Raw genomic sequence first — 14883 nt, forward strand, 5'->3', positions numbered from 1 at the left:
CGCACAGCACAACTGCCCGAGGCAGGGTTCCAGGATCCGTGCAGGACCTGCACACTAAGAGGTGAGCACACAAAGGCTTCCCCACATCAAATGGCCACACTGAGCTGGGAGCAGCTTGGCATGGGGCCAGAAGCACGACCCCACAGCCTGTCTCTACTCACTGCCCCTCTTTTGCATGCGTAACATATGAAGAGAGCTATGTAGTTAATTAGGGCTACACTTTGTAAATTTTACTTTTAACATCTTTACTGAAAGTTCAAAAAGTACATAACTATATGTGCATCAAATATGGTGAGACTCAAACAAAAAAGAGAAAGAGAGAAAGGGAACCCGTGCAGAAGGGGGGAAAGGGGATGTGGGAAAAACTCAAAACTGTGTATTTTACAAGGATGTTATTGCACTTTACCAGATCTTAACCTATTATAGTATTTGTAAGAATAGATTCCAAATGTCACTGAATTTGTCCATGGCAAGTCTGCGTTTATATGCAAGTTGTTCATACGTTGCGAGTTTGCGTAAGTCTTCAATCCAATCATAGAAGGGAATTAGGGCTACTCTTGAGCCACGATCTAAAACCCAGTTCACATCACGGTTCGATCTTGATTAAATAATAGCCTTAATGATGGCTTTCGCCAAAGGACTGACAAACTGCTTTACAGTTGTGGGGAGACAAAGGGGAAATTTGCTCCCGAGAGAAGAGGAGCCATGCAGAGGTATCTCGAGCCTGGCTTCCTATTTGTTGAGAACGGTTATTTGGGAAGTATTAGGAGCTCCAAGAGATCTAGAGCGTCAGGATTGCAGCTCCCTGATGCTTTGTTAGGAACTGTAGATGCTATAAGAATGGCAGCTCTTGAGGGCCCCCGCTAACGGCGCCCAGGTTGCTGAAACAAGCTCTTCTTTTCAAACTATGTGAACAATGTCACGGACCTACCCTGCCGCTTACCATAGGTCTCGGTGGTGATCCGGCGCTGAGCGTAAGTGGCCAGCCCCTCGCTCAGCCACATCTCTTCCCACGTGGCGTTGGTGACGGCGTTGCCAAACCAGCTGTGGGCCACTTCGTGGATGACATCGATGATGAGGAATTCGTCGCTCTCCAGGATGGAGGAGATTATGAAGGTGAGGCAGGGGTTCTCCATGGCGACAATGGGGAAAGAGGGAGGAAGGAAAACTATGTCGTACCTGGAAGGGACAAGGAGAGGGTGGGGAGGACGCAGGTCACTCTCAGGACCTGGGAGCCATAATTCTCACAAGTGTGTGGAAATGCATAGAGGACTCCTGGGACTTTGGGCTCTCAAATTTCAGCCGCGCCCTGCGAGACGCTAAAATTTGGTGCCCCTCGGCTCTTGAGCTCTGTTCTAAAGCATTGTTTTGGTGCCCCAGTGTGGCCCCACCAGTCGCGCCACCCTAAAACTGCCTGTTCCCAGTCTCTCCCAGCCCATCTGTGCACTCTGGGTGCGGTGGGAGGGGCACTGCCATTTAAGCAGTAGGGTTGGCTGTATGTTACGCATCCACCAAGCTGAGAGTGGAAAACCTGAGATTTTAACCGTGTTATGGGGGAGATTAAGACAGGGACTGGCTTTGTGCAGGGACTCAAGCCCTGTACCCCTCTGCACAAAATCATTCTGAAGTTCCCTTATAACGGCACACAATCCAATGGACTGGCCCCTTATTTATCACAGTCTTTCTACTTGCAGTAGGAGAATGAAAGAATAATGCAGCCCTCCACAGCTACAGCATTCCTCGCCCCCCCGCATTCACCTGCCACAATTTAAGAAGGATGATGACATGCTGGAACATGTGCAGAGGAGAGCGACCAAGATGATCAAGGGTCTGGAAACCAAGCCTGATGAGCAATGGTTGAGGGAACTGGGTATGTTTAGCCTGGTAAAGGAGAGACTGGGAGGAGATAGGATAGCCACCTTCAAATATCTGAAGGGCTGTCACATGGGAGATGGAGAAAGCTTGTTTTCTGCTGCTCTGGATGGTAGGACCCGAACCAATGGATTCAAGTTACAAGTAAGGAGATTCTGACTAAACATCAGGAAGAAATTTCTGGCAGTAAGAGCTTTTCAACAGTGGAATGGACTCCTTCAGACAGTGGTGAGCTCTCCTCCTTTGGAGTTTTTTAAGCGGAGATTGGATGGCCGTGTGTCACTGATGCTTTTGTTTAGATTCCTGCATTGCAGGGGGTTTGACTAGATGACCCTCAGGGTCCCTTCCACCTCTATAATTCTATTCTATGATTCTATCACCCCATGAAGAGCCTTGAACAATTGTTGCATTCTTGATTGAGGCAGGCTCATTATAACCGTTTGAAAAACCACCATTTAAAAGTCTAACATTTCACCCATTAGCTCTGGATTCTGATCCTTTTGCACTCCATGTCAGAATGAGCCAGACTTTATATTATTCCAGGTTTTCTGTGCAAGGAAACAACATGCTCACAATTTGGCAAGGCACCCTTAATTTCAGAATAAAACCCTTCTGGATGAGGCACCCGTTGGATGCCTGATACCATTCTTGGTACCCAAGAGGTGCGGGTGGCAGCTGAATCACTGCCTCTACAGATACCTTCAATTTTATTCCAAAAGCGTGAATGCTCCAAACCTACCTTCCCCATATATAGGGCCCATAGAGGCTCTCTGCAGCGCTGAGCCAGCGCTCAACCCGACCCGACAGTTTGCTGATAGCTGTTGACAACAGGCATGGTTCCGCCCACACTTTGCTCCTGTTACAAAGACAGCAACAGTCAACTCACTGACTTCATGCTGGTTCCGCCATTCATATCATTCACTAGTGATTTTGGATCCCTGTTACGACACTTAAAATACACATTTGCAGACAATTTCAAGGTCTAAGTCAGGAGTTGTCAACCTGGTCCCTACCGCCCAGTAGTGGGCATTTCAGGATTAAAGGTGGGCAGTAGGGGGTTCCACGGCACAAGCTGAATCCTCCTTCCATTGAGCACTGGTGGGCGGTAAGGAAATTTTACCATCAAGAAAGATGCATTAGTGGGCGGTAGGATAAAAAGGTTGACTATCCCGGTCTAGTTCCAGGTAGGTAGCCGTGTTGGTCTGACGTAGTCGAAACAAAATAATAAAATTCCTTCCAGCAGCACCTTAGAGACCAACTAAGTTTGTCATTGGTATGAGCTTTCGTGTGCATGCACACTTCTTCAGATACAGAGTGTGACAAACTTAGTTGGTCTCTAAGGTGCTGCTGGAAGGAATTTTATTATTTTGTTTCAACTACCCCTGGTCTAAGTAAAGTTCCTGACTGATGATTAGGCAAAAGCCACAAATATTTTCCTGGATATGGAGATGCCACACTGTGTGACAGGTGTCTTGCGGCACAATCAGTCAGCAGTGTTCAAGCTGCACAAGTCTGATCTACAAGTGTGCAGTGTCCCATGTCACCAGGAACAGCTTTTCCTGATCCATCCAGCTTGATGACTTCCAAGCACAAGCCTTGCATTTACGCATTAGCCTGGTTGCCGCAGGTGAGTAAGGATTCCATGCAAGCGAGAAAGTGGGCTGGTGGAGGAGGCATAGATTGCTTAGATTGCTCCATCCTTCCTCCATCAGTCCACTTGGTTTCTATGACAGAAGTCTATTCCTCCACTGCCAGCATGGAAATGCAACAGGTCAGAGGAAGGCGCGTGAATCACTCTATCCCTTCTCCACCACTCTGCTCGGTAGGAAGCAGTTTTCTACTCTTCCACCACCAGCACGAAAATGCAGGCTAGTAAAAGGAACAATGGAAACATTTGAAAGGCTGCTAAAGCAGCTCCTCACAATGAGCACAGCTCAGGCAGAGAAAAGTAGCTTACCTAGGACCAATGTCTGCAGGTACAAGGTCCCCTGCCACCAGGGCCACAAGGTAAGCAGGAATTGGGTATTCCATGTAGAACTGATAGGTGCCCTCTTCTTCCTCATAGGTGCTTTGGGTAGCACTCATCAACACTTGCATACCTGCAGGAGCCTGGAAAACAAGCAAAGGGTTGTCAGGATGCTCTACAGGCCAAGGAGACTAACAGCTGATTTGCACAAGACTCAGTTGCCTAGTATGCACATCACAGCAAGCTAAACTGTGGCTTATCAGGACTGTGTGCAAACATGCAGAGTCCTGGAGAGGAGCAAGCAGCCACTTTGCTCTTCCTGGTCCTTTTTTTCTTGTGCCGTGCTGAGCTAAGCCAAGGTTTGACTTGGCATGACATCCAAACACAAGAAGAGCTGTAACTCAGGGGCAGATTATCTGCTTTGCCTGCACAAGATCCCAGGATCAATCCTTGGCCGCTCCAGGGAAGGCTGGGGAAGGCTCCCTGTTTAAACCCTGGAGAGTCGCTGTCAGCCTGTGTTGACAATACTGAGCTAGATAAACAAGGCAGCTTCCCTTGTTCCTATGGGGTGAAGCTCGTTCCTCTCTAACCACAAACTGTAGCAAAGGTTTGTTCTTGACTAGTGCTTGCAGTTGGTAAGTTTAACTACAAGTCTGGGTTTGGACAACAGGCTAAGCCGAACCTGGGCTTAGTTCAGCCCAGTGCAGGAACAAAACCAAAAAAGGAGTGGGGAGCAGCTGTGAGTTCTTCTCTGGGAACTCACACATTCACTGCTGTTTGGTGACATGCAAACCAGGCAAATGTGCACTAAAAAAAGAGAGAAATTGCCCATGCAATCCAAATTCCTAAGATAAACGGAATTCTATATAAACTGTGAAAATTGAGCAGATTTCCATAATTTACCCAAGTCTGCATAACTTTTTGTTGCTCTGCTAGTCACTGGTAGGTCAAAAGAGCAGTAAAGGGCACTAAAGCCCCAGTTCGTGCCATTCATGCCAACCCTCTGGCACCTGAGATAACAACAACAACAGATTAGACAGCCGGACAGCTCTTTCTAGGAAGGATATTCAAGAGGCGTGAGCAGTATCAGTTGAAGCAAGATGTCTCTGCCCTAGCCTGGGGTGAGAAGAAGGGGAGATTGTGATCCACTAATATACCAACTAGCCAGTTTCTCATGGACCAGTATTGTCAGCCTTTCAAAAAAGATGCTGAATCAGACTTCAATCTGAATGTCAGGCAGCTACATTTGTGAGCAAGAGTTAATACTCAAAAGCATTTAACGCAAATTAGTTATGCCTTAAGAGAGCCTCAGTGTGTACTCTTGCTTTTTAAAAATTTAAAGCACACCCGTTGACCGCAGGGTTTTTTAGTAATAAACAAACCAAAAAGCAAACCCACACAAGTCTGAAGTCAGCTCAGCCTAATCTTCCAACCACTTGAGTGAAAAAGGAGACACAGATCAAGTCTCTTGTGCTGATTGAAATGAATCAAGAGGTTTAAAAGACAGTGGCTCACGGATGCCCAAAGTGATGCTTATTTCAGAGTCCAACTCCTGAAGAAAAAGAACCAGAGTTCTTTGGGCAGAGGGGGGATGCAAAGAACCTGACTGCCTACCTGCACGTGGCCTTCTGGCAATAGACCCAGCAGATAAAGGAAAAGTTGTTAGCCAAACACCCATCCCAGAAGTATTGATATGGTGTAAGGGAAAGCAGCAAACTTTGTTCCCGAGCAGGTCTGTTCAGACAGATCCCAACATTTCACAGAGCACAGCAAACCTGAATGAATGTTTCTCCTCCCTAAGGAAATGGTGGTTTGTGACAGGCTTCCTACCTTGACGATGGCGGAGTAAGTACATTTCACAGCCGGCGTGTCAAAACAGGGGAAGAAGGAGCGGTTGCACACGGAATGGCCTTGCGTGAAGACAAATGGCTTGGCGTTGCCATAGGTCAGCTCTGGATCCAGCCACCAGATCTAATGACGCAACAAGAAGGAATGTGTGAGAAATGACAGTAATAAAAGCAACAGCCGTAAGGGAGCAGAGAGTATTTTCTAAAAGAGTGAGACGAGTTTCATTTTATTAAGCTGCACACATCACTCATGAGGGAAGAGGAGAGGGAGGCAGGCAAGCTGGCAAATACCCCACCGTGTGTCTGTCCATGAATAAGTCAGACTGTGTCCTTTTCCACCACCAACATTGGCACAACTGTAGTGGAGGACCAATCAACTGCCCTGTATGAAAGTGAACTAGAAGAGGCAGGCAAAGACACCATCGCAGTTTATCAATGTTGAAAGCTCGACACTGACAAAAAAAACCCCACATATATTAAGCAAAATAGAAACATCATCACCCGACCCCACACCCCACCCACCCACCTCTTTTCCCCTTTTCTTCCCAATGTCTCAACAAATGAAAGTGATTTGTAAAAATGTTATGAAAGACATTGCACATATCTTTGTAAACCAAGAAAATCTTTAATAATAAAATAAAAATAAAAATCAATGTTGAAAGCTGTCTAATTGTTAATAGTTAATTACTTATCCACCTTACACACCTTAAGGAATGGCTCCTCCCAGGCGTACCTTACCACCACTTCAGATCACCAATTCTTTGCTCTACAAAACTCAACTGCCTTGAGGAAACATACCAAATGCCATCTCTGCATGCTTTTTGCTAGCAAGCTCAAGCATCAAATTTTGTTCAAGAAAGTGTTAAAATAACACTGACAGATGCCCAAGCTGGTGTCATTTCAACATTGCTGCTGCTAGTTTTGAAGTATTGTTCTGTTTTTAACAGGTATTTTGTTTTGATTTATGACTTCAGACATTCTATCAAAAAGTGACAGTAAGCTTTATAAATAAAAATGAATATTCAGAGGGCATCAACAAGCCAAAGGCTGGCTGGTTTCTTTGTCCCCCACTTTCCCTTCATGCATGCTTTCCGTTCTGGAAATGAAGGTTTTCCGTTTTATCATCTCCCTGGTTCCATGCATCTGCTCTGGTTTCACAAACCAGAATAATAGCAACTCTTTCTATGCTTGATTTGTAGCAAAGAAATACTTCTCTGTGTAACTGCAGGCAAGTCCCCCCCCTTCCATGCAATTGTTCTTCTCAGCAACCCTGACTCACCTGACCTTACCATAACTGGAATCCACTGCACTGGACTAACCTGCACTGGCGGCATCACAATGTGTACAAGTGTCATTAGAAAACAGAATTAAAATGCAATGCCAAAAACAGCAGCAGGACTTACACATATGCCCAATTTCTACATATGCAGCAAACCTTGCTCACAGTGAATCCAGATGACCCTTAGCCATTTGGTAACTTAACCTTTGCTTCTGCCCTCCAGATGTTTGGACTATTATTTATTATTTTTATTTATTAAATTTGTATACTGCCCTATACCCGTAGATCTCAGAGTGGTTCAATTATAACTCCCATCAGCACAAGAACATAGGAAAAGCTCTCTCATACTAAGAACGGAAGCCCTTTTCAGACTATCTCAGGAAAAATGATAGTTTGATGAACTCGCGAGCAGGATTTGAAATATGAGCAACAGAAGGAATTAAGAGAATATAGTATTGATGTGTTGGTATAAGAAATAGAAGGTATTGTGCAGCAAGGGGGGGACTGAAACACAATGGAAAATGGGGCAGGAAGTTGAGAAAAGTTAAATTTATTATGTACTGAAGTATATATGTCAAACGTCTGAAAATTCAATAAAAAAATTATTACAAAGGAAGCAAGGAAGCCAACTCATACTGAACCAAGCCACTGGTCCACCTTCCTCAGTACTGCCTACACAGATTGGCAGGGTTTCAAGCAAGGGATGTTCCAGGCCATACCTGGAGATGCCAGCGACTGAACACACTACATTTTACATTCTTTTTCTGATTCCATGATTAATCTTTCCATTGGAAGAAATAATCCAGGAGTCGTCCCAAACTAGGTTGCCCAGGCTCCAGACACAGACACCTCCATACTAGACCAACCCTCTCGCTCCCTTGGCCCTCAATCATAGTTGCATGTTGGGCCAGCTGACCAATCCCCTCTCTTCGCCCTCTCCCTATTTTTTTGAAAATTCCAAGCTTTAAACAGGACAGAGGGATTCAAGCATGCCGTTCATTTAGCGGGCATCTAGCTAGTTCCAAAGGCTACAAAGCCAATTTGTTATATACATTTGGATTTTTACAGTAAAGACTGTTCAAGCCTTCCTACAAACCTGTGCTTTACGCCAAACAGAACAAGGAGAAAGGAAAAGCTCATAAAATGTGTGCCTTGTTACTTGGGAAGAACAGCAAGGGAGGAGTGCAGAGAAACAGAAGGAAATTAATCCAGAGCTGTGTCAACATTTCAAACGAAATGGCACAGAGGTCTCCAGCTGTCTTGACCACGGGCAGCCTTCCAAGAGGCAGCACAGAGAAAAGGCCTTTCCACTGCCTCTTTTTAGAACCTGGTGGACAAGCGTGGCTTGTTCCATTGTCATGAAAAGCACACAACAGTAAAGATAAGAAGTTCGATTGTCCACAAAAAGAGAGAGAAAAGGATTTAAGAGAAAAATACCAACCATTTATGGATAGCTGCTCCTAAATGGGTTAAGCCCTATTTTCTCGATCTCACCTATCAAACAGGGTGAAGAGGGATTGAAAAGGCCCTGAGGATTTGAAATAAGGATGCGGAAATCTAAGTAAATACTACCGTATATCGTCCAGCAGTTGATTTCAACCAGATGAGAAGGAGCAAATAAAATCCAGCACAAAAAAGGATGGTGGCCAAAGGCAACAGATTCTGTCATCCCAGGGAGGGGAGAGAACATGCCTCAAGAGTTAGCCTCAGCCCACTGCTTTGTTTTGGTGCACGATGCTATGGAGAGTGCTGGCCCTGTGCAACTAATCGCCATAGTATGTAAAAAGAAATAAGGGAATTATAGCTGTGCAACCCTCAAAGAGCCTTAGGCCACCCTACATCCACATGATCAGGAGACTGTTCCCTTTGAGACACTCTAGAACTGTGTCCAGCCCAATGCTTTGTTTGGCGCATTGCTCTCGTGGCAGTATATGCAGAAATTAATAAGGAACTGGGAGTGCACACCCCAAATGAAGCTTTGGGGCATCATATACCACACACCCACCTCCAGAAGAGTGGTATCTATGAGACACCAGAACATTGTGTCCACCTGGTGTCATTTCTGAGCAATTCACTGAAAAGTATGCTAGATCTACATCGAGAACTGCCCGATATATGTGGAAATGAGTAAGAAACTGGGATTGTGCACCCCACAAAACCAAGAGACTACCACTTTTGGATTGCCCTAGCATTATTTCCAACTCAACTCTTTCTTTTTGCAAAAGACACTGTTGGCCATGCTGGCCCATGCAAATCTTTGCAAATAAATATACAAATAAGCAACTGGAGCTGTACAGCCCACAATAAGCTTGGGGCCACCACAAATCATACTTACCCAACCAGAAGACACCCCTTCAGGGTGCCCTAGCACTGCACCCAGCCCAGCAGTCAAGAGCATTGGGTCCACACTAATAATTGCCAATGCATGCAGAAATGATCCAGGAACTGGGGTTGTACATCTGGAACTAAGCTTTGGAGGTTGAATTAGAGGACACTTCCAACTCTATAATTCTATGATATCAAGAAGACTATTTCATTTTGGTGGAAGGGACTGTCAAGTGTGCTTCTCTTAGTTCCTTGTTCTTTTTTAATTGGCTATTATTTACATAGGAGCCGCATGTCTGACCGTGTCTTGTAGCAGATACAACGTTAGGGTGACTCAAAGGCAATAGTCTCTTGCTTGCAGAAGTGCATAACCCTAGCTCCACATTTTCATATATGTTGGCAATTATTCGTGTGGGCACAACCCAGCATGTGCGACGGTGTCTTACAACAAAATGAAGCATTGCTGTGGCGATTCAAAAGCAACAGTCTCCTGGTTGTATCGGTGTGTGGTTTTGTGTGGCCCCCATCTGTTGGGTGCATGCCCCCAGTTCTTTATCCATTTCCCACCACCCATATATTGATAATAAATGGGATGGAGGAAATACACTTCCCAGTATCCTGAGCCAAATCAAAGCACTGGGTGGCTACAGTGCTAGGAGTGTCTCATAGAAGATACTCTCCTGGAGATGCTGGTATAAGACCTCTTATGGTAGCCCAAAGCTTTGTTTGGAGTGCACAGCTCCAATGGCTTATTATTTGCAAGTAGGATTACCATGTGTTAAAAAGCACTGCACAAAATCAATGGCTTGATAGAGAAGAATTCTTGAGGGTCTTGAGGGTCTAAAGGGGAAAGTCACAGAGATATACAGCATACACCAAAGCTTATTTTGGGGTGCAGTGGGATGTAAGCCAATTGCTTACTGAAACTGCTTATCTAGCATCGTTGCAAATTGTCTTTGGGGGGAACTGGCAACTAGTCACCAACTCCAGTCCTGTTTGCAGTCCAGCTTTTCTAAAGAATCCTTTAAATTCTGGTTTCATGAGTGTGCTGGAAATTCTATGCAGGGAGATCCCTAAACTCCCTTCACATCGTATCCAGGATTCTCGGGGGGGGGGGGGTCTTATTCCAAATCTCAGTCTCCTTGACTTAACAGACACATAGCTGTTTTCTTGACAGAAGCCTTGTGATGGTACCATCCGAGTGTGTCCTTGACAGCTGTTCCCCAATTCTGACCCTACCTTCTAGAAAGAATGTGGCAAGAATCAAAATCCGAACATCTTCTGGAAGTGATTTAATATCCTATATAATAGAGAGGATAGAGAAAAAGGGAGTGGAGGCAACATTTTTTTTAATGTTACTCCATGAAAATGTTTTGTTATGCATGCAAGTTATTATCAGACACCTGTTAAGTATTGGGGGGGGAGTTGAGTTCATTACAAATGCCATGTTCATTGGAAAGGATAAGGCAGCGTTAGCAGCTGTCACAAGGTGACCTGTAATAGATCAAGAGCAAATGATAGCTGGTTGGAGGGTGAAGGGAGGGGGGATTCAAGTGGATCCCTGCTCCCACCTGTCCCACATGCCTATTTGCAGAGGAGACTTTCCAATATCTTAAACCAGTATGACATCAAAACTGGGAAACTGGGCATTAAGGGCTCATTGGTCCTGGTTTGATATTCTGATTTGTAGCGAGCCTTCAGACCAGTTTTCCAGCTCAGATGTCACAGGAAACTGTGGTTAAGAAACCAGAAATCTCCAATTACAGCTGGTGCACAAGAGGATGAAGGAAGCAGAGAGGAGAAAGGAACAATTGAACTTTATTAATCGTTTGTTGTTGGGTCAGCCGCATTACGTTAGATGCAGACCAGTGTGGCATGACGGCTAACGTGATGGATTTGGAGGTAAACCTCACAGAAGTCTTTCCACATATTTTTGCCTGCCACAAAACCCTTGCCTGTTGCGTAGGATGCTGGAATGCATTCTAGGAAACACTCACAGCTTCCACAAGGGTCCAGGCAGTAGTGCTGGATCTCTTCAGGAGGGTATCCTCCTGAATCAAGAGGAGGAACCTTTATGGCTCTCCAGATTGTGTTGGCCTCCAACTCCCATCAGCCCCAACCAGAAGACCAATGGCCAAGAATGGTGGAAGTCATAATCCAATTATATATGGCAGACCAGTTTCCTGTCCCTGCTCTGGAACATGCATCAATTGTTCTGCTTTTCTGCATCTAACAGGTTACCCCCATCTAATAATCTAGCTACCACTGTGGCAAAGTTCCCTACTTGTAACGTATTTAAATGCATTCATTTTTTATTCTTTTTAGCAACTTATCGCTCAGATTATTTTTCTGCATCCCTTACTGTCAGTTTGCATTTCTTTCGCAATAATCTGCTTTCTTTTTCTTGTTCCCTTCACCTGGATAAGGCTTCCTTGAACAAAGCTGGCCTTTATAACTTCCTTGACTCTGTTCTTTAACCACGCTGGTATCCTCTTGGACCTCGCAGCATCTTCCGTACTCTAGCCGAGCTGCTGTCAAAGGGCAATCAGCTCCAGATCTGCACTGCCTTTACCACCATCACATTCCACTGCAAGTTATCCCCTAAAATGACACCATGAGCACCACCCACCCACCCCATAACACAATCTTTGGGGTTGCACAGAGAAAGGGGCACTTACAGCGGGTGCATCGATCGTGGTGTAGCGGATGATGACCTGGAAGGGCTGGTGAGGCTCCAGGGAAGACGGTAAGGAGATGGTGAGGGCCGAACCGTAGTCCGTGAAGGGGTCCACCCTGAAGAAAAGCGGGCAAGGGGCCACCGAGGCCGGCGCGGGGTCGTCAGGGAAGGTGGGTATGGGTGGAGGGGGCACCCCAGGCACGAGAGGAAAGTCGGAAAAGGAGCATGAAAAGTGGTTGATGGGGCTGGCTGGGGCAGTGAGGGGAGAGTGGGGGGCAGCTGCTGCACCCCTCAGGGCTCCCTCGGGGCCCGGCAGAGGAGTCCCATCCTGAGAGCCAGGGGCAAGGGGGCAGTCTGGTGAAACCAGGAAGTCGGGGGGCCCTGCCACTGGGCAGCTGTGGTGGCAGCAGTGGGCGGTCAGGGGGTCTGCCGGGGGCCCGGGACCCGCCAGCTCAGGGGCCAGGGGTGGCCCCAAGGCCGAAAGTGCGCTGGGGGTGCTGAGCGGGCAGTGCAGGTGGGGGTCCGAGAGGGGCGTAGGAGAGGGGCACCCCGTGGGCGGGGAAGGGCAGCGGGTCAAGAGGCGCCCGGGGGCCGGGTCGCTCCTCTCCGGGCCGGACAGCTCCGAGGAAGAGGAGGAGGAGGAAGAAGAGGAGACAGGAGCGGGGTCCCAGGCGGGGCACCTCGGGGCGCCATCCCCGCCGCCGCCGCCCCGGCTCTCCGCGCTGCCCGGCGAGGCGGCGTCGGGGAAGACGAAGCCGCAGCGTCCACCGCCGGCCGGGGAGGGCCGGAAGGCGACCGAGGCGACCCGCAAGGCCGGGTGCGCGTCCAACACCAGGGCCTGCCGGCGGCTCTGGCTGCCGCTGCCGCCGCCACTGCTACTGCTGCTGCCAGCTCGGCGTCCCCGCCGGGCGCACAGCTCCAGCACCGAGCAGCCGGCCAAGGCGCGGGCGTCGGGCCGCAAGTGCAGCCCCAGGCGGAGGTGCCGGAGGCGGAAGAGCGACGAGCTGGAGGCCGAGGCCACGTCCGGGGGGCTCTCCGAGGCCGCCATGGGCGGAGGGCGCCGGGCGGAGAGAGGCGCGCGCGGTGGCGGCGGCGGGCGGCCCAGGCGGCGGCTATGTGAAATCCATGGGCGGGAGGCGGCGGCGCGGCGGGAGGCTCGCGCAGGCCGCTCGGCAGCGCCAGGAAGAGGCTCGGCCCGGCCCGGCCTGGCCCTGCCCAGCGCTGGGGCCTGGCTGGCTGACGGACGGGCTGACTGGCTGCCGGGCTCGCGTGCGGCGCCTCGCCGAGGGTGCGAGGCCGTCGGCCGCCGGGAGGCGCCCGAGGGAAGCGGGAGGCGGCTCGGGGCGAGGAGGAGGCCGGCAGCGGCCAGCAGGGGGGAAGAGAGAGCGGCGGAGGGAGAGGAGGAGGAGGAGCGGAGGCCGAGGCCTCGCCGTGTGGACGGGCACGAAGAGGATGCGGAGCGGAGTCGGGTCGATCTGGCTCCCTCCTTAAAAAGACGGACCCGTAATATTGCCATAGCTGCCAAGTTTTCCCTTTTCTCGTGAGGAAGCCTATTCAGCATAAGGGAAAATCCCTTTTAAAAAGGAATAACTTGGCAGCTATGAATATTGCACTGTGTTATAAGAAAAAGCCAAGCAGAAGCGACTCTGCACATGCTCTGTCTGGGACATTTTGTGTTGGCAGGGCGTTTCAAACACACGCCATAGCTGCCAAGTTATCCCTTTTTTTAAGGGATTTTCCATTATGCTGAATAGGCTTCCTCGCGAGAAAAGGGAAAACTTGGCAGCTATGACACACGCACACACACCCGTTATTTAATTTTAAGTTTGAAATCCAAAAAATATGTTAAACACACTCTTTGGGGCAAAGCAGCTTTTCCCTTAGGACAGGGGTTCTCAAACTTTTTTCTCTGGGCAAGTGCTGCAGGTGTATTTTTTGTAGATATGGGAGGAAATTCACAGCTGATGATGATCACAGGGGTCTGGGTTAGTTCCTATGGGGAGAGGTCCTTGAGGTACTGTGACCCTGAGCTGTTTAGGCAAATCATTTTGCCTACTGAATCAGCCTGCCTGCTTGTTAATAAAGTTTATCTCCTTTATCTAATATCTTACAATCTCAGGACTCTACAAATCAGTGTGTGTTGCATCCAGATTATAAAGAGTAGACCTACTGAAATTATTGGCCCTCAATAAGTCATGGCCATTCATTTCAACACTGGGTAGGGCTAATATTGGATACAAGCCAGTAACTATAAAGATTTGCACCTACTAAAATCAAGAGCAAAAATGACCAAACATTCACAGAGCTGGATTTTTTTAAGTGTTCAATTACAATACAGTAATGAATCATCTAATACAGGAAACCAACTTGAATTACTTTTTCCTTGTTTTTGTTTCGGGAACCTATTATTTCAGTTGTCAAGAGATATTTGCCAAGAAGCAAGCTGATGTTCTGCTGAAAGCAGTATGTATGTATAAGAGCCCTGTGGTAAAAAAATTCCCTGCGACAATTGTTTTAACACAGAGTGGGCAGGGCTGCTTATGTGCTGGATCCATCCCCTGGCCAAATTTCACCTAGCTCATGACATCAAGTGCACACTCTTTTCTTGCCCTTTCCAGCCTTCCCCTTGGGAAAGTTGAGGTGGCGCAGGAGTTATTCAAAGGCGCCCAATAGCATATGCCCCCAACCACCCAGCAGGTGAGGAGGCAAAGAAAGCTATCATATCATCAGCTCTGGATTGGAGGGACGGATTCCCTAAATGACTTGTGGCAGTGAGTAGGCCCCACTTAACTCAGTGGACTCTACTCCTGAGTCATGCATACACGCTGAGTCATGCATACACGCTGAGTCATGCATACATGCTGAGTCATGCATACAGCTGCTCGACTTCCTTACTCCTGTGATAATTTGCTTTCTC

General features: G+C 47.8%; 1 protein-coding gene across 1 annotated transcript in view; it reads right to left on the reverse strand.

Annotated features, from left to right (window-relative positions):
- The window catches only part of RNPEPL1 (arginyl aminopeptidase like 1), a 28142-nt gene extending 14800 nt beyond the window's left edge, over positions 1-13342 (reverse strand). Inside the window, exons 1-5 of the mRNA XM_035133631.2 lie at positions 11968-13342; positions 5669-5809; positions 3830-3981; positions 2612-2728; positions 944-1179 (exon numbers count right to left, since the gene is read on the reverse strand). Coding sequence (XP_034989522.2) covers positions 944-1179; positions 2612-2728; positions 3830-3981; positions 5669-5809; positions 11968-13014 — 1693 coding nt within the window. The 5' untranslated portion in view covers positions 13015-13342. The remainder of the gene's footprint in view (positions 1-943; positions 1180-2611; positions 2729-3829; positions 3982-5668; positions 5810-11967) is intronic.
- Positions 13343-14883: the final 1541 nt, after the last annotated feature.

The sequence above is a fragment of the Zootoca vivipara genome, chromosome 5 (assembly GCF_963506605.1).
Source record: "Zootoca vivipara chromosome 5, rZooViv1.1, whole genome shotgun sequence".
Classification (NCBI taxonomy): domain Eukaryota; kingdom Metazoa; phylum Chordata; class Lepidosauria; order Squamata; family Lacertidae; genus Zootoca; species Zootoca vivipara.